At 50.1% G+C, this 19022-nt stretch overlaps 6 protein-coding genes across 6 annotated transcripts; 3 read left to right on the top strand and 3 right to left on the bottom strand.

Moving 5' to 3' along the window:
• Positions 1-344: 344 nt before the first annotated feature.
• On the bottom strand, positions 345-1280 carry N7496_002943 (phosphoglycerate dehydrogenase; the record flags this gene model as incomplete). The annotated part of the gene is made up of 1 exon (XM_056695874.1): positions 345-1280. One exon carries the CDS (start codon positions 1278-1280, stop codon positions 345-347), a length of 936 nt encoding a protein of 311 aa, XP_056558086.1.
• A 1291-nt stretch (positions 1281-2571) lies between these two features.
• Positions 2572-3438, top strand: N7496_002942 (SGNH/GDSL hydrolase family protein; the record flags this gene model as incomplete). The annotated part of the gene is made up of 1 exon (XM_056695873.1): positions 2572-3438. The coding sequence occupies one exon, from the start codon at positions 2572-2574 to the stop codon at positions 3436-3438; it is 867 nt and encodes a 288-aa protein (XP_056558085.1).
• Positions 3439-4971: 1533 nt separating this feature from the next.
• N7496_002941 (uncharacterized protein) lies at positions 4972-6753 on the top strand (the record flags this gene model as incomplete). The annotated part of the gene is made up of 2 exons (XM_056695872.1): positions 4972-5477; positions 5565-6753. The coding sequence occupies 2 exons, from the start codon at positions 4972-4974 to the stop codon at positions 6751-6753; spliced, it is 1695 nt and encodes a 564-aa protein (XP_056558084.1).
• Positions 6754-7354: 601 nt separating this feature from the next.
• Positions 7355-9342, top strand: N7496_002940 (H(+)-transporting V1 sector ATPase subunit B; the record flags this gene model as incomplete). Its single annotated transcript, XM_056695871.1, has 8 exons — positions 7355-7453; positions 7525-7609; positions 7682-7701; positions 7774-7809; positions 7869-8030; positions 8089-8680; positions 8757-8975; positions 9041-9342. 8 exons carry the CDS (start codon positions 7355-7357, stop codon positions 9340-9342), a joined length of 1515 nt encoding a protein of 504 aa, XP_056558083.1.
• Positions 9343-10057: 715 nt separating this feature from the next.
• trpB (tryptophan synthase TRP5) lies at positions 10058-12379 on the bottom strand (the record flags this gene model as incomplete). The annotated part of the gene is made up of 3 exons (XM_056695870.1): positions 10058-11789; positions 11860-12163; positions 12244-12379. 3 exons carry the CDS (start codon positions 12377-12379, stop codon positions 10058-10060), a joined length of 2172 nt encoding a protein of 723 aa, XP_056558082.1.
• A 1826-nt stretch (positions 12380-14205) lies between these two features.
• medA (transcriptional regulator medA) lies at positions 14206-16838 on the bottom strand (the record flags this gene model as incomplete). The annotated part of the gene is made up of 4 exons (XM_056695869.1): positions 16670-16838; positions 16292-16457; positions 14707-16223; positions 14206-14655 (listed from the first exon to the last, which is right to left on the bottom strand). The coding sequence occupies exons 2-4, from the start codon at positions 16329-16331 to the stop codon at positions 14206-14208; spliced, it is 2007 nt and encodes a 668-aa protein (XP_056558081.1). The 5' UTR covers positions 16332-16457; positions 16670-16838.
• Positions 16839-19022: the final 2184 nt, after the last annotated feature.

Here is a 19022-nt window from a genome sequence, read left to right as displayed (position 1 = left end):
AGTAGCAGAGGGCATTCACGTTTTCGCTGACAATTGTCGCTCTTTTTCTGGCTGAATTTGGGTTTACTTTGTTGATCGCAGCTTCGCTAGGATTGTTCGCTCCCTCTTCAGCCTTGTTGTTGTCTTTACCTTCAGGACTAGTCACTCGTTCTCAATTCAGATCCTCCAATCATCTCCATGGATAGTATGGATCGTAAGGTCGATTATTCGATCACCCATAAATCCATGAATATACCTCAACATGATAGTAACATCAAAATTCTGTAAAGCTCGGCTTGAGCAAAGTTCTAGTTTATGGGGAACCGATCTATTCTATTCTTTCTTTATCTAGATTACCCAATCTCCTAAATCACATTCTTCAGCTGCTGTCCAGCCAAGAACCGTCGTAGATTATCCGCAATCAACCCCTCACAACCCTGAGGTCTGCCACCAGCAGCGTGAGGGGAGAGGATAAGGTTCGGCGTCTTATAAAGTCTGCTAGATTCGGGGAGAGGCTCTTCCTTGAAAACATCCAATGCTGCTCCGGCAATCTCACCCTTCTCCAGGGCATCCGCGAGAGCATCTTCATCGACCGAAACGCCACGACCCACGTTGACAACCCAAGCATGCTTAGGAAGCAGCTTCAATCTCTCGGCATTCAGGACGTCGACCGTTGAATCGGAGCCAGGCAAGATCATAACAAGAGCGTCCGTCTCGGGGAGAAGCTCGGGAAGCTTGTCCTCGGCGTAGACTTCAACGCCATTCCGCACGCCCTGACTCCGGGCAATTCCTCGAACGTTGGCTCCGAGGGCTGTCAAGTAGGGAGTGAGGGTCTTCGCAATACTTCCAAAGCCCCAGATGAGCACGCGAGAACCGCGCAAAGTGGTGAAATCAGAACGCGGGAACGAGCCGCCCAAATGGCCGGGCCACTTGGACTGCAGTTGATAGTCGCGCATTTCGTAAAAGTGTCGTGCTCCGTTGAGCAACAGGCCGAGAGTGTGCTCTGCGACGGGGTAGTCATGTAGACCGACACCGGTGGTGATGATGGTTGTGGAAGCGTCGAAGCCAGCGGATAGGACATCGTTGGGACCGGCGGCAAGAGACTGGATCCATTTCAGGTTCTTCAGACGCTGTGCGGCATCCTTGAGGTTGTCTGCGCTGTTGGCCCAAGTGACCAGAATGTCGGCGTCGACGTGTTCCTCTGGGATGGAGGACTTGACATCATAGGGGTGGAGAGAGACGGAGAATCCCTCCAGACTCTGGACGTCGAGTTTCACGGAGGTAGGGTAGAGGAGCTTCATGATGATAGAGCGAGGGTTAATAATGATAGGTATATTTAATGATAGACGAAGATGAAGGAGAGGAAGATCATCTCACGACCCTTTTTTTCCCATCGGGTTTGAATTAGTGCGGGGATGCGTGGGGGTTCTTCGTGTCTCTCGGTTTATGTAAGTCGCTCCCCCGCGGGCATTTCCCGGCTTCGGGGGAGCTCTTCGGTCTTCGGTCCATCGGGATAGGACGAGCCGATTTGGATGTGAATGTCTGGCTGGTGCATTTTTACATGTATCTTTGGCTGGCTGTACTTAATCCGTTGAAGACCTTTTGTATAGGCTGAAAATCAACTCTCTCAACGCAACTATATTCACGATCGACTGAGACAGTAAAAAGGTCGGAGAAACTCCGGGGTCGGGCTTGTGGCGGCACATCTGTGCCACCTTTTCCACCAATGGTAACGCAGAGATTCCGGTATATAGTCAAAAGTATTCATCTGGGACTGAGCGAATGTAATATATGAATTCTTACCTCGCAAAAAAAGAAACTCTATCTCCATGAGTTGAACTCACGACCTCTCGCTCCTTATGTACTTCACGACGATGCTTCATGAGCCCGCGACATCACATCATTGCCGCACCGAAGAAACAAGACACATTAAAGCCATCAGATTACCTTTTGAATAAATTTTAAAAGAAGGGACATATTCTACATGATCTGGTGATCACTTTGATTTAGATAAAGTATAATCAAAAGGCTGTTAAAAAGGAGAAATCCCGTAAGGTAGTCAGACTTAAAAAACTTCACCCGCGCACCTCCATAGAACAGTTACGTCGCCGAACCCACCGAAGTGACTACTAGTCACCTAGTGATAAAACACTAGACAACCGGGCAGGATCAGTTGCTGACTCCAACTGGAAGTAAATGATAACACCTCATGCGATTCCTACCCCCCGCTACCGCCACTGGTTGGAGGTGGTAACTACAGTGACGACTGGAAATCTGCACTATTATCACCTTAGGAATTAAAGATATCCGATCCTCCAGTCTATGCATGCTTATGCATTATGCTATCTCCAAGTTACGCCTATTGGCCACCATTCTTGCTGCTGGCCGTCCTTCCAGTTTCTCAGCCTCCTCGCATACCCCACAACTATTTTAATACAAAACATATGGTATGAAGCCATACATTGCGAAGAGCCGCTAATTTAACCCTTCTCTCGACTCTTCGCCCCTGATCGCACTGGATTTTTAACTGAATGTCGCCCCCTAAAAACTGGCCGCGAATGAACAGATGATCATGTTTTAAATATACGGGCCATGGATTCCCGGCAACTATCCACCGCGGAGGCTGCAGCCGCCCAGCTTCATATCGTCAGCCTGGGAAGTTCATTTGCCGCTGGTCCTGGAATACACCTCCAAGAAGACCCTTGTGCTGCCCGACGATCTACAAAGAATTATCCCCATCTCCTGGCAGCCTCTTTGAATGCCAAGCTCACTGATTTGACCGCATCGGGGTCAACTTTGCTCAACATCACCACGGAGCCACAATCTGCCCCATTCTCCAAAGCCACATTCGCACCACAAATTTCAAAGATACCATCCGACGTGAATATCATCACTATAACTGCCGGTGGAAACGACTTGGGTTATATCGGTGGCATTTTTAAAGACGCCTGGGATAATTCGTTACTGGGGAAAACAATCAACCTGTTCATACATGCCGTCCGAAAGATCGCTTCGGCCTTTGGGTCCTCCAAGAGTGAATCAGTAGCGAACTTGTCGCCAGACGGGCTAGTCACCCGACTGGGTTCCGTTGTTGATGAGATACACGAGCGATTTCCTGAAGCCCGTATATTCCTAGTTGAATATCTCGCTGTTTTCGGCCCGGCGACCAAGCCCAAAGTGGATGTTGGGTTGAGCCAGGAAAGAATCGATCATCACCGCAATGCCGCTTCTGCACTTCAATCAGCATACGAAATAATCGCCTTGACTCGCTCTGAATGGTGTACGAGGGTACCAATGCATACGATCAGTCAAACACATGCTCTGGGTAGCGAGGAGCCTTGGGTAGAAGGGTTCAGCATGCAGTTGTTGTTCCAACGCGGTCCCATGTTCCATCCGAATCTGAGGGGAATGGAATCTGTGGCAAGTCATCTACTTGATTTGATAAAAAAGAAGAATTGAAGAAGGCTTGTTTTCGATTAAAGCCATGAGGATGATTTTGCGATAATTGATGGCGAAGGGAAGATATTACCAAGGACATTGGCGCAGATACTAGGGTAGGGTCAAAGTTATATAATCTACGTCGATTCTCTTTCACTCAAAATAGCCCGTGTCGCGCGTTCCAGCCGACTGGTCACTGTGAGTGGAGCGGCCTGCGGTTCTACTTGAAGGTGACCTGTGAAGTGCAAAGTACTAAAGGTGGCTCCTAGTAAACTAGGCCTTACGCCTCACTAAATGTAATGACCACTAGCAATAAACTTAGGGATTGCAGCTACGAAATACGGCGTTAAGATCGAAATAGGGGTATGTAAATGGCTACACGCTTTAGTATCTTAGAGCGGGAGATCAAGCAATGATGTAATCGAGATTTGCGAGTATGATTCTCACCGTAATGTAGCCACCAAAGGCTCCTATAATCAGCTAGCTTGCAAGGAGTCCAACTGTCCCCTGATCACATTAATTACCTCAACGTTCACGGATGGCTTCCCGTGGGCTTCCCGTGATCGGCTTTGGGGTTGGCTGATAAGCCTGTGAAACGGCTCAACCGGCTCCTCACCCGATGGATTTCCCCGCAGTGGCTTACGCTTTAACCCCAAGTAGCCATTCCGGTATAGCAAGTACCTGAGGGGGTGGCTATACTGGTCAACAATGTCGTCGGCTCTCCACACTATCAGCCGTCCACGCCGTGAATGATTCACAATGGAATCAAATATCTAATCCCCTCTCTTCAACAGTTGTCCGAGGGGTTCAAATGAACTCAATATGATAAACTCAATCTGTCCCCGTTCCATCGACATGTTATTAGTCTTCGCCACGGATTGCCCGAGCGGGAGTCGGGACTGAGTACCGGAGTCCCAAGGACGGCGGAAACGGCCATTATCAGCATGGCTTACGGCCGATTTAACTCCAACTTTCGTTATCGCCTTTCAAAATTAAGAGAGAGGAAAAAACCTCATATCAAGCAATCTCACTTCTCTTCGTGAACGTCTCATGGACCGACAATCTACGGGTCATTATCTTTGAGAAAGGGAAACATGCCCTGAATGGGTTAAGGGCTCATCGGATGGCCTCCCGGTCATATCTCATCCGTTATCTTGGCCACCGCCCCTCGTAACCTTAGCGTGGTCAGCCAGGTTTCCCGAGTCAGGAATAGCGAGAACGCCAGGAAGATTGGGCTATCATATCGATTGCACGCGAGGCTTTGACAAAGTTGCGGGGGAAGTGGAGACTTTGATTGGTGGAGTACCGCCTTAAAGTTGATATGGCGTTTTAGTCCGAAGGCTATCATGATAGCAAGACGAATAGGGTGGCGATTAGATTGTCGCCAGCCAACCATCCTGGTTGGAAGGTAAGGCTCAAGCGTTAGACCGTAGACTTATATGCAATTGTGATACCGGGATTCCATTTAAATAGAGGGCCATGTCACCGCGAATCTTCGGCGATCTTTAGTCACTTAACATCCATCCTGAGCGATCGGATTCATGATTTTCTATTATGGCCAGTTTCACAGAGAAACAAATACCAATGTTTGAGGAAAAAGGTGGCGACTCTGCCACTGAGTGTCAAGATGACCAACAAACCACTGGCGTTGTCATTGACAACACCGATCAGCTGAAACGACACCTAGGTAACCGTCAGATTCAATTGATCGCTATCGGTGGCTCCATTGGTACAGCGACCTTTGTGAGTATCACGTCCGGTCTTGTCAAGGGTGGTCCCGGCAGCTTGTTCCTGGCATACACCATCTATTCCTGCATGATGGGTCTGGTCAACAACTCCATGGCCGAAATGGCTGTCTATATGCCCGTCAGTGGTGCTTTCATTCGCATGGCTGGCCACTGGGTCGATGAAGCCTTTGGTTTCTGGGCCGGCTGGAACTTCTTTATTTACGAGGCACTCCTCATTCCATTCGAGATCTCGGCACTGAACCTCGTCTTGACATTCTGGCGGGATGATATCCCCGTCGAGGCAGTGGTAGCTGCCTGTATCGTCATCTACTTGTGCGAACTCACTTTCTTTCTCTGATTCTTAGTCTCTACCTTTCTTAGTTTCAGAGATTATGTGCTAACATAGTAGCGAATCACTAGTGTCCTTAACGCATTTACGGTCAAGTGGTATGGTGAAGCTGAGTTTTGGCTTGCAACTGGAAAAGTGCTGCTGATTCTCATTGTCTTCCTCTTCACATTTATTACCATGGTCGGTGGCAACCCTAAGCACGATGCTTACGGATTCCGCTACTGGAACAACCCCGGTTCCTTTGCCGAATATATCTCAACAGGTCCTTTGGGTCGCTTCGAAGGCTTCCTAGGAGCTGTTTGGAGTGCCTCGTTCACCATCGTCGGTCCAGAATACATGTCGATGGTGGCAGGAGAAACGAAACTGCCTCGACGCTACCTCAAGACAGCATTCAAGACGACTTATGTTCGCTTTGCCTTCTTCTTTATTGGCAGTGCCTTATGCGTGGGAATCGTCATTCCATACAACGACACAACACTGTTGGATATTCTCAGCGGGTCTTCAGGTGGCTCGGGAACGGCTGCCGCATCTCCATATGTCATCGCCATGAACCATCTGGGCATTACCGTGTTGCCCCACATCACGAATGCTCTCTTAGTGACCAGTATCTTCTCCGCTGGAAATGCCTACACATACTACGGCACCCGCAGTCTCTACGGCCTGTCTCTACAAGGCCAGGCACCCAAAGTCCTTCGCCGATGCACGAAAGCCGGTGTGCCTATCTATTGCCTCTGCATTGTCATTATATTCCCCTTCCTTGCCTTCCTGAACGTTTCCAGTGGATCCGCCCAGGTTCTCACTTGGCTCACCAACATTATCACCGCCGCCCAAGTCATCGATTACATTATCATTTGCGTGACCTATCTGTTCTTCTATCGTGCCCTCCGTGCGCAAGGCGTTGACCGGCGTACTCTGCCATACTATGGCTACTTCCAGCCATACTCCGCTTGGATTGGCCTGATTTGGATGACTTGTGTCGTATGCTGCTACGGCTATTCTACTTTCCTTCCAGGAAAGTTCACCGTGGGTGATTTCTTCACTTATTATACCATGGTCCTTGCCGCTCCGGTTCTTTTCTTCGGATGGAAGATCATCAAGCGCACCAAGTTCATCAAGGCGCACGAAGCTGATCTGATCTGGGACCGACCGGTCATTGATGCGTATGAGGCGACCTTCACCGAGTATTCACCAGGCTTCTGGACGGAGATTCTGCAGATGTTTGGACTTCGGAGGAAGAAGAAGATTATGCAGGAAGCCTGAAACTGGAGAACGTGAGTTCTTCTGGAAGCTACTTGTTGTTTGATGGGTCATGATGCCACCTCATGGTGGCTATGCTGTATATTGTATACTGTTTGAGCAGGATCTAGGCAGCCTACAATTATTTTGACAGGTTTCAATTTCTTGTATTTATTCACCTTGGTCGTAGCAATATCGTAAATGACGATATGGTAGAAACGGGAGATAAATTAAATTCGTAACGAGAGTCATAGGGCCTATAAAGGGGGTTCTCGTAAGCTGATAGATCGAGTGGTGCCCGAGCTGTGAACATCCAAGGTCTGCCCCAGGCCATACAAGTTTTGGGACGAAAATCCATAGTAAAACAAGCTTTGAAAAGCATAAAAATTGGTATATTTGATGCGGAGTTGTAAAGGTAACAAAGATTGATCCGGATGGAGCCTCCCCAGCCATTCGGCGGAGTCACAGTCGTCACCCATATCACGTGCCACGTCACCGCCCGAGCTCCAGCGTCCAGACAGCTTGGCCAACCCCCCGTCCCACCCTCTTGCTATCGACTACCCCCCATCCGACATTCTCTGTCTTGTGCTGTGTCCGTGGAGGATCTGGACCTGATTCGCCCGCCATGGCCGACTTCGTCGACCCCCGGATGACCTCCATCAAGCCCCGCATTCGCTACAACACTATCGGAGGTATCAACGGACCGCTGGTCTTCCTCGACAATGTGAGATCGGCCCTCAGCTCGGCCTAGAACTAACCGTGGAACACTTGCTAATCATGCATTGTCCCCAATAGGTCAAGTTCCCCCGTTACAACGAGATTGTGTCCCTGACGCTTCCCGATGGAACGGAGCGCTCCGGTCAGGTACTGGAGGCTCGAGGTAAGCTTGTCCCACTGCTAGTATGAGCTCTATTTGTCAGTCGGAGGCTAATATTCATTTCGTTTGATATAGGAAACCGAGCCGTTGTGCAGGTACGCACCGATACCGAACCATTTCCCATTCCCTTTACGACAGAGGTGTTAACATGACCAATTCGCGATTAGGTGTTCGAAGGCACTTCGGGTATCGATGTTAAGAAGGTATAAATCCCGGTCTGTATGGATTGCTATATTGATGAGCGCGCTGACTTTGCGATCAGACGAAAGTCGAGTTTTCCGGCCACAGCTTGAAGCTTGGTGTGTCCGAGGACATGCTGGGTCGTGTCTTCGACGGTTCGGGACGTGCCATCGATAAGGGTCCCAAGGTGTTGGCGGAGGACTACCTGGATATCAACGGACAGCCTATCAACCCGTACTCTCGAGTATGCGACGCCGTCCAGATCATCAGAAAGCTATGGAAAGCTAATTCAAACTGTTTAGGTTTACCCCGAGGAAATGATCTCCACCGGTATCTCCGCTATCGACACCATGAACTCCATCGCCCGTGGACAGAAGATCCCCATCTTCTCCGCCGCCGGTCTTCCCCACAACGAAATCGCTGCTCAGATTTGTCGTCAAGCTGGTCTGGTCAAGCGCCCTACTAAGGATGTTCACGACGGCCACGAGGAGAACTTCTCGATTGTCTTCGCTGCTATGGGTGTTAACATGGAAACCGCCCGCTTCTTCACCCGCGACTTCGAGGAGAACGGTAGTATGGAGCGTGTCACCCTGTTCCTGAACTTGGCCAACGACCCCACCATTGAGCGTATCATTACCCCTCGTCTGGCCCTGACCACCGCCGAATACTACGCCTACCAGTTGGAGAAGCACGTCCTGGTCATCATGACTGATCTGTCGGCTTACTGTGATGCCCTGCGTGAGGTTTCCGCTGCCCGTGAAGAAGTGCCCGGACGTCGTGGTTACCCCGGTTACATGTACACGGATTTGTCGACCATCTACGAGCGTGCTGGTCGTGTTGAGGGCCGTAACGGTTCCATTACTCAGATTCCCATTCTGACCATGCCTAACGATGGTATGAGAAAGCTCCCTCGCCTCGAAAAATCAACTTGTGATTGAAACTCTCACTAAATGACCGGTCGCTTCTCCAGATATCACTCATCCCATCCCTGATCTTACAGGTTATATTACCGAGGGCCAAATCTTCATTGATCGTCAACTTGCCAACAAGGGTGTCTACCCTCCCATCAACGTGCTTCCTTCGCTCTCACGTCTGATGAAGTCCGCTATCGGCGAGGGCCGTACCCGCAAGGACCACTCCGATGTGTCTAACCAATTGTACGCCAAGTACGCTATTGGTCGTGATGCCGGTAAGACAATACCCTGTCCTTCACCACTCGCAATCTGATTTCTAACGTATTTTGTTCTCTCACAGCCGCCATGAAGGCAGTCGTCGGCGAGGAAGCTCTTTCCTCCGAGGACAAGCTGTCTCTGGAGTTCCTCGAGAAGTTCGAGCGTACCTTCATCAGCCAGTCTCCATACGAGTCCCGCTCGATCCACGAGTCCCTCGACATTGCTTGGAACCTTCTCCGTGTGTACCCCAAGGAGTTGCTCAACCGTATCCCCAAGCGTGTCCTGGACGAGTTCTACGCCCGTTCCGCCCGCAAGATCGCCAACAAGGATACCCGCGACAACTCGAGCGAGCAGCAGCAGAGCGGCAACCTCATCGATGCGTAAATTTAGAAGTGTCGGCAAGTGTATTTTCTGGAATTTCTCGGGGGTTTTGAGTTGCTCGCGCTGAGGGGGAAGAAAGAAGCGCGTGGGTACCTGGGAATTCATACTCCCGTGGTCCCTGCATGATCATCTGTTCCCATTGCATATACTCTTCTGTGCGGTTGTATCTGTTTCCAGCTTTCTTTTTTTCGCTTTTATTTCGCGTGTCCTGGTCTACCCTCCCAATACAAATTTTGGATCCACATTATGACACATCCATCTCTCTGTTTCTTTTGAAAGACCCTTGTAGTGTCGTTTCAGTCGTCTTTCCTGACGACTTATGTATCATCTCGTGACGAAGGATAGAGTGATTCCACTATATAGTGGGAGAACGTAGACTTTTCTGCTCTGACAACACCATCTCTCTATATGGGACATCGGCCTAGCTATGAAGAGTAACAAAGAAAATATCAAGCATTTATTTTAGAACCCAATATGTACATGAAAGTTTTGATATCCGCATATCCATACCAATAGAGTGGGAGAAAGAAATCATAATACACGCTTTTCAGAAACCCCCGAGCAAAATCATCTAGAAGGGCTTGAAAAGTCATCAAAAAACCATTAAAAAGGAAAAATAAGACATAGAGCCGATATACCCAACTGGCCTCATAATAAATGAAAGACCGAGAGTACTCTGGCCCTGGAATCCAAGGGACTATAGAGGGTGCTGCACCGCTTAGAAACGCAGGTCCCAGCCGATCTTAGGACCCAGACGGGGCAGCTCATCGGCAACGCTCTGGACATCCTTATCACCGCGACCACTCAGGTTGAGAACAATGTTCTCACCCTTCTTCATGGTCTTGGCAATCTGCATGCAGCCCCAGACAGCATGGGAAGATTCCAAAGCAGGGATAATACCCTCGTGCTGGGCGAGGGCGCGGAAACCAGCAAGAGCCTGGCTGTCGTCGGCAGCGATGAAGGTGGCACGATCAGCATCCTTCCAGGCGCTCAGTTCAGGACCGACACCGGGGTAGTCCAGACCAGCGGAGATAGAGTGAGTCTCGGAGATCTGGCCATGTTCGTTCTGGAGGACGTAGGTGCGGACACCGTGGAGGACACCCTTAGAGCCACCGGACAAGGTAGCGGAGTGGCGGGGAGTATCGACACCATCACCGCCAGCCTCGACACCAACGAGCTTGACGCTGTGATCGTTGGCGAAAGGGTAGAACATACCGACGGCGTTGCTGCCACCGCCAACGCACGCGACAACTGCGTCGGGGAGCTTGCCGATAGCATCCTTCATCTGTTGCTTGGTCTCTTCGCCGATGACAGACTGGAAAGTGCGGACAATAGTGGGGAATGGGTGAGGGCCGATAGCAGAACCGATGATGTAGTGTGTAGAGTCAAGTTCGACAACCCAGGCGCGGAGAGCCTCGTTAACGGCATCACGAAGAGTACGGCTACCAGCATCAACAGCAACGACGGAAGCACCGAGTAGCTTCATACGGAACACATTAAGGGCCTGGCGACGGACGTCCTCGGCACCCATATAGACGGTACACTTCATACCAAACTTGGCGCAAACGGTGGCAGTGGCGACACCGTGCTGGCCAGCACCGGTCTCGGCAATAATTTGGGTCTTGCCCAGACGGCGAGCAATGAGAATTTGACCAAGGGCATTGTTGATCTTGTGGCTACCGGTGTGGTTCAGATCCTCACGCTTCAACCAGATATTGGCACCACCGACATGGTCAGTCAGGCGCTGGGCAAGATGAAGGCTGCTAGGGCGGCCCATGTAAGGATAGTATGAGCGGAACTCCTCCCAGAACTTGGGGTCGTTGCGGGCAATATCGAAGCCCTTCTCGAGCTCGGCCAAGCAGTCCATAAGGGACTCGGGGACATATTGACCACCGAACTCGCCGAAGCGGGATGGCTGTGCAGAGGGGTCCTTAGTAACATTCAAGGCTTCCAATTGATCTCCGAGGCCAGGGCCGGCGGGGGTGTCAGCCTCGGTGATAACCTTGGTAGGGGCAGACTCGGCATCAGGCAGGGCCTTTTGCACAGCTTCAATGATGTTGATCTCATGTGTCAGAGAACCCTGAGAATCACGCTCACGCTTACGACCAGTAACGCTAGAGAGGTATTCCTCAGCAGCCTTGGCGGCCTGACCGGCAGGAGCATTACCAACAACAGTGATGATCTGACTGCCAATGACGACACCCTCGGCAGTGTCCTGAACAGCCAGGAAGTGCTCACGAGTGCTAACGCCAAATCCAAGAGCAGCGGGGACGTTACCAGAGTATTCATGAACGCGCTTCAGGAGCTCAGGAATGTTGGCGCTCAACGTGCCGGTAGCACCAGTGACACCCATACGGGAAACGACGTAGATGAAGGAGTCGGCAATCTTGCACAAAAGCTTCATGCGAGACTCGGAGGTTGCAGGGGCGATCAGAGGGACGTAAGAAAGACTGTTTTTAGAAAGGTAGACAAATTAGTTACCTTTTCCAGTTCCAACTGCAATCAATCCAATTGACTTACCCAGTGCTAGCGCAAAGGTCACGGAAGCGAACGGCCTCCTCTGGTGGCAAATCAACCATGATGAAGCCATTGACACCGGCCTTCTTGCAGTCCTGGAGCATACGCTCCTCGCCATAACGCAGCACCGGATTGTAGTAACCCATGAGCATGATCGGGGCCTTCAAGCCTCGGCTTCGGGCAGTGCGGACGAGCTCAAGGACTGTGGTGACAGTAACTCCGTTCTCGAGGGCCTTGGTATTGGCCTTTTGAATAGTGGGACCATCTGCAATGGGATCTGTGAAAGGGATACCGAGTTCAATAATATCTACAATGAGACTTGGGTGGTTAATTACCAATATCTATCAAGTTCCAAGAATTGTCGATCTATGAGTGAGAATGACATACCGGCACCTCCATTCTCCAATCCAAGCAGGATATCAACAGCCTCTTCAGTAGTGGGGTATCCAGCAGTAATATATGCGACCAAAGCGGCGCGCCGTTGCTCCTTGCACCTGGCAAAGGTCTCCTTAATCGAGTCCATAGCTGTAGGCGCGAAGGCGTTGTAGATCGTGGGGTATAAATGAGCGTGTGGTCAAAATGTTCGAAAAGATGGTCAATTGAGGTCAAAGGTATTAATACTATGACCAATAGAGTCCTTCAATTGACTCAATAAATAGAGCTAGACCAATATATTTGGGAGAAAAGTATCTTTGAAGATAGTTGGTATTTGGTGAGTCAATGAACTTGCCTCTTCCACCAATTTCGCCGCTCTAGATCACGTGGCGATAAGACAATGCTTAATCAGACCTGTAGGTGGCGAGTGTCTATATAGATCGGACAATTTTCTGCGGTCAAATAGAGAAAAGGAGCAAGGTATTGAGATTGGAGTTGAGAATTAAAGGGTGATTTGTGTGATGCCGAGATACCGGTCTAGTCGTCAAGAGGAAGTGACGAAGAAAGCGTGGGGACAAGGCCATCGACGTCACATCCGTCGTGGACCCTTAATAAACAGGTTATGCCTGGTGTAGTTGACTCGTCATGTGTAATAGCTTAATTGTCTTGCATCATATGAGTTTTACAACTTAGTCTACAAAATGGATTGGGCACTATCTTTGATGCCTATGATTGCAGGCCCAGAACCATGCTTCATACTACTCAAGTTAAAGGTAGGTATGGGCATGGAAATTGGTTACATAATCATTGTAGCCCTAAAGAAAACCAACGACATAGATGTTTTGTATTCCTGGATAATAAGAGGGAAAGATATTTTGCATTATAGGGTCAATACATGAAGCCTTGATTAAAATGTTCAGAGTCAAGTCAATAGAAAGACAATCCTGAATAGGATATTGACATGATGTTGCAAACAGGTCCAGGACATCCAACACACTATTAGGTAGCTGTGACTTCCACCACTGAAAGGGGATGAAAAAAAATACAAAATACATTGGAGAGAATGGAAGAAGAAAGAATAAAGTATGATCAAAAAACAGCAGATCAGTTGAACGAGATAAAATAACCAAGATACAAAATCAGGCACCCAGCACAAGGGGGGGCTATCTTCCCAAAACGCCACAACAATGCAGTGAACAGTAAAAACAACCCTCAGCTCAAAACAAATAACAATCAAAAAGATGAATCCCAAATTAATCCAAACGGAGAGAAGGCAGTCTACAGAATACAGGATCCAAAAACTCATGGAGTCCCCAGACCCTGCACTGGTGGAACCACCAATCCCCGATACGCCGGAAGCGAAATAGACAAGCACAAAAAAGGCAAGTCCAAAACACTCCAGAATCCCAAACTTCCAAAATCAAAATCAAATAAATCCCAAAATCTATCCCAATCCGTCCTGCGAATGCATAAGGAATGACTGCAGCGCCCATGCTATGCCAAGTACTCGTACAGTAGCCCAGATAAGTAGTGTAAAAAGGAGAGGAAGCCCAAAATGCCCGGCAGATGGAAGATGCAACCCAAAAAAAGGAATGAACAAGACACCCGTCTAGAGGAAAACAGAAACAATGCAAGATAAACAAAGGGGTGTCAAACCGCTGTGAAAACAAATATGCAAGTGTGTTTTGGGTCGATGTGGGCATTTCGGCATCATGTGTGTAAGGAGAGACGTGAAAATCGTAAATAAGCTGTCGACCGGGACTTCGAAGCAGAGGGTAGAAAAAAAAAATCTTTCCGAAGAAAGATATTCTTTTCGAACCTGCTCAAAGTGCGGCGACGACTGGGCTTTGCGTAAGGAGTGACAGGAAGGAAAATCGTATCTTCAACGGAGCCAGAGGGGGAAAGTATGAAGACAGAAAGGGGGTAAATAAAAGACAAACAGCAACAAACCCGAAATCAACAAGAGTTCAGAGATCAGTGACCATGCGCTCCGTCATGGATCGGATATACGGGGTCCATGTAGCCATAGGCGGCGCTAGTCGAGGGGGTTGTAGCACCAAGGCCGTGCATCTCCCATGATGTCCGCGAGGTTGGAGCAACCAGACCGTGAGGGGTTTGAGGGTGGCAGGTGGCAGGATAGGAGTACGCTCCGACGGAGGAGTATGGCTGGCTGATGGGAGGCATCACGGAACGGAGGTCGGAAGTAGCAGACATCGGGGCGCAGGACTGATCTGGCTGTGAGGCGTAGACCGGAGCAGGGAGTGCGTGGTGGTGGCTGTAGGTGCTGACGGGGCCGGCATCAGAGAGCGACTGGGGAGAACCAGTGCCGTGAGGCTCGGTGCCCGAGTCAGACCCGGTGCCGTGGCTCGCGTAGTTTGTCATCGGCGTAGGCAGGACACCTGCGGTGGATGAGTAGCTAGCAGACTGCAAACAGTTAGTCAATGTGGAACGAGACAGAATGTAATGAGTACTTACGTATTTCCCAATAATCTTGCGCAGAGCCTCAGCGAGGATGCTCCAGGGGAAAACCTTGACGTCCTTCTCAATGTTACGCGGCTTGGGTGCAGGAAAGCCCATGATAACCTTGAAGAACTCCTCGCTATCAACCTTGGCCTTGGAGACGGTAAGCGGGCGGAAGCCCTCGAGGTTTCGTCGAATGCGGTTCTTCTCCTCGACAGTGAAGCGGACAGCGACCAGCGACTCCAGCAGGTAGATGGTGTCCACACTGGTAACGAAGCACTCATCCTTGCCTTCCCAGTGAATGCAGCTAATGCAAATGCTGTTGGGGGCGCGCTCCTCGGGGGTCACGGGCTTGAACTCGGCATTGATCGTGCTACCAGTCTGAGAGCGAGTGAACTGCACCAAGCGGCGCTGAGACTCACGCTCCTCCGAGCTCCAGCCAACGGCCATCGAGTTCAGATCACCGTTCAGCTTCAGAACAGCCTTGGTGGGGTACATGGCGTACGGGTTGAAGGTGGCGTTCTGGCTAATGCCGCTGGCCTGCTGCAGAGTGGATGTGCGGATCAAGGTAGGGTTGGCAGGATTGGAGGCGCGTGCTGGCGAAGGTCCCCGGTTCTGTGACATAGAATGGACCATTGCGAGGCTATGGTTTCGCATCTCAGGGGGGCCAGGCATGAAAGACGGGCTCCAGGCTGGAGTCAGAGGAGACGGAGCACGCAGAGCCGGCTGAGAAGTGGCTGAGACACTCGTGAACTGAGTAGGGCCAACACGGGGAGAAGAGGCAGCGTGGTATGGGGTGACGAATCCTGTCATAGCGGGCAGGGTCTGCAGGTAGGGCGAGAAAGAAGCCGAGCGGTTATCCCGATAGGTGTAGTTGTCCTGCTGCTCAATCTTGGGCACAGCCTGGGGGGTAGCCCGCTTGGCTGGCACTGTAGCAGCGATAGCATTGTCGGAGTAAGAAGAGAACTTTCTCTTGCGCGACTCGGCACCGGGCGAGGGGTGCGACACCTGCTCGTAGGTATATACGCCGACTTGCAAGGTTGTAGGCTGGCAGTCACTCTGGGTCTCCAAGACAACTTGGAGTGGGACCGCGACGGAGGGGGAACCAGTTGAGATGAATGACGGGGCATCAGCCGAGAGGCAGTACTGGAAGTTGGTACCTTGGAAGCCCAGGAAGTGTGGGTTGCACTCGCACTTCTTGCTTCCAAAGACAATGTACAAGGCGCCATAGGATGAGCTATGCAGGTCAAATGGAGACTGGATCTGCACCACTACCCGAGTTCCCTCGCAACCACGCTGAGGGCTATATGTAACAATCTCGGGGACTTGACGAGGTCGGCTACCCATCATGGGAGACTGTGCCTCTTCGTACGAGCTAGCATACTCGTTGTTGGGAATATATGGGACACAGTCCGAGATCTGGCTGGCTTGGTCGGCCATGGGCGAGGGGACGAGAGAAGTAGTCACGTAAGGGGATTGGCCGTATGTCGAGTACGAACCAGCATCCTGCAAAGACCGCGTGGAAGCGTAGTCTGAATCGAGGGTATCAGTACGAGACAAGTATCACACGAGCCTGCAACCATCGTGGGGTTAAACCTACCGAGTACGGAGCCGGCAGCGGGCTTCTGGAAACTAGACATAGACAGGATCGGCTCAGACTTGGCCCACAGGCCGTCTGAAAACGCACCGACAAACTGTGACTCTTCAGAATCCGAGAAATCCAACGACTCGCCCAGAATGAGAGGCGTTTGGAAATCCGGGTCGAACTAAACGGGAAAAACAAGTCAGCCAGAGATTCGAGAAAACGAAACACAAGAAAGACCGCACAGGCTAGATCAGGACAGTGGCCGAATGTCACACCCGAATGAGGGGAGGAATTCAAACAAGATGAACCAGGATGGAGAGCAACACGCTGCAGGTGTCCAGAAGGAGAGAACGAAGGCAAAACAGAAACAGAAACAGAAACAGGAGGGCTCACCAAAACACCGTGAGTCTTCGAGTAAGCCAGCTTGAAGGTGTTGCAGCGACTGCAACAAGACTGAACTCTTTGAAGTAGCGAATGACTGGGAATTTATCCACAAAAATTGACCACGCGGAGGACACGCGAAAGGGGGTGTTCTCCGAGACAGGCGACAACGAAGACAAAAAAACGAGCGACGAGCTTGAAGCTTTTTGCGGTCAGGCTCAGAGAGATGGCGGTACCAACGGGGCTCGAATCACCATCCAGCAATGCAGAGGGAGGCGCAACGAGGCGGAGACTAGACGATGGATGGCTGCAGCGACAGATTTGTAAAATCAGGCAGTGGTCCAATGAATCAATGGTTCATCAAGCCGAGCACGAGAGCTGATTTCCAAAGACTGGCGAGGTTTCTGATTTCTTTTATTCAATTCCCGTGAGGTTTCGGGAAAGGCTTGACGTCGATTGGGCTGGAGGGGAGGTGTCACTACTCCAGCAATGAGTACGAACACGTTCCAAAAATTCCCCAGGCTCCAGGGTCCAGGTCCGTTCTTTGGGTGTCTGATTCAGGCTCTGAGGGCAAAGGGGCAATGGCTTAGGAACCGATCAATGAGAGAGCAGGAATGGTTCGTCGGGTAGAAGCAAAGGCACCGTGAGACCGGATCAGTGCATCAACCATAGAACCCCCAAAGCCCAAAGCCCAAGATCGAAAATTCCAAGATCCAGAATCCCAAAGAACCAACAAAGCCAAAACAAATGCCCCAAGGCCCAATGGTAGAAGACAGGGATAGGATGAAACTCACCAGGTGAATCAGAATAAAAGACAAAACTGAATGCCCCTTCGACACTTTGACGTCGTCCGTGTGGCCTAATATGCAAGATCCGTGACCTAACCGAGCTGAACCAAAATGGGGAAGAGTCAATAACAAACACTTGACCCGAAATGAGATCCAATACAATAAGATGAGATGGAAATGACGAGCCTCAAGGGGACTGGTACTATCGAAAAGGATAGTACACGGGGAAGTCAAGCCGGGGCCAGTATCGACGCTCCTCATCTCCTGGAGGCTCGTTGGCTCTGATCCCACTTCCGATCCCGTCGAAAGGGTTCCGTTGACTGCAAGGAGATGCGAACTCTCTGGAACATGATTGACCCAAAGAGGAAAGGATGCAAGGCACGAGGGGGGAGAGGGTGAGACCGTGGGCAAAGGAGGGGAAGAGAGGGGGAGAAAGGGGAACGAAAAGGAAGGTCGTCGATAATGCAGGTAATGCAGGAGATTAACTCTGTTTTGGCGACTTACCTGATCTTGATAGTTCAACCCGTCCGAGACCTTTCCAATAGATTGGATGATCCAAGGTGCTTTCAGCCGAGACAGTTGATTCACTGATAGCTCAAATAAATCGAAAAAGAGACGAAGAACGTCCTTGGCGATCTAGAACGAGTGGGAGAGCGTAAAAAGCGAAAGGCTGATCTCTCGAGATGTTGATGATGAATGGTTGTCGTATATCGTAGATTGTCCGCGCCTTTTTTTGATAACTTGATCGTCCAACGGAACAAACGGGCGTCTACGCGAGCGTAGTCGACCAGTAGGGGGAAATAAAAAAAATAAAATAAAAAACAGTCGCAAACGAACCGCGACTGCGTCCGACTGAACAATCTCCGAGGCCTTAGAAGTTCGTCCTGGCAAATGAGATATTTCCCCGACGATCTCCAAGGGCGAATGATTGTCGTCGCCAATAATTAACTATTAATGAATATTCAGGTTATAACCGGTTTCTTGCGATTCTTCTTGTCCTTCTTCTTTTCTTTTCTTGTTCTTCTGTTTTTTTGGGATAATTTCCGATAAGAGGTTTGGTTTTCGAGGGTTCCAGTCCAGAATCTTATCTTCAAAGTAGGCACCAAAAAATAGAGTAGTAAACGTAGCGAACGTGATTCTCGTAGCAGCAAATAGCGAGCGTAAGAGCGAACGTGGGGAGCGAATGTGTTGAGACCTTCAAGGTGTCATCATAAAAAGAGTCCTTGGAAATAAGGAAATATTTCAAAGAGGAAGGGGAGAGGAAGAGAGGAGGGGGAAGGGAAGCGAAGCAAGGATGGCGAAGGGTTAAAAGCAAAGGACATATACGAGCAAATGATTATTATTAGCAGTCATGGTCGGGCAGGTCAGAGTGCACTCGGGACTATACTCTTCTCGGTGCTGGAGGGGGGAAGTGTGGACAAGGCCACTAGGGCCACGAGCTGTGGAGTCTCGGGGCTCCTACACTTCTCCCGTTTAGGGATGGTGCCAAAAATAAGAGAAAATGTGAAAATTGATCCTAGGATTTCCATGATTTATGATAATAATATTTTTTATGATTTTTGGGGGGGGGACATGGG

Source organism: Penicillium cataractarum, assembly GCF_028827025.1.
Source record: "Penicillium cataractarum strain IBT 29864 chromosome Unknown utg000002l, whole genome shotgun sequence".
Classification (NCBI taxonomy): Eukaryota; Fungi; Ascomycota; class Eurotiomycetes; order Eurotiales; family Aspergillaceae; genus Penicillium; species Penicillium cataractarum.
Note: the sequence above shows the minus strand (reverse complement) of the source record. Positions and strands in the feature narration are given on the sequence as shown.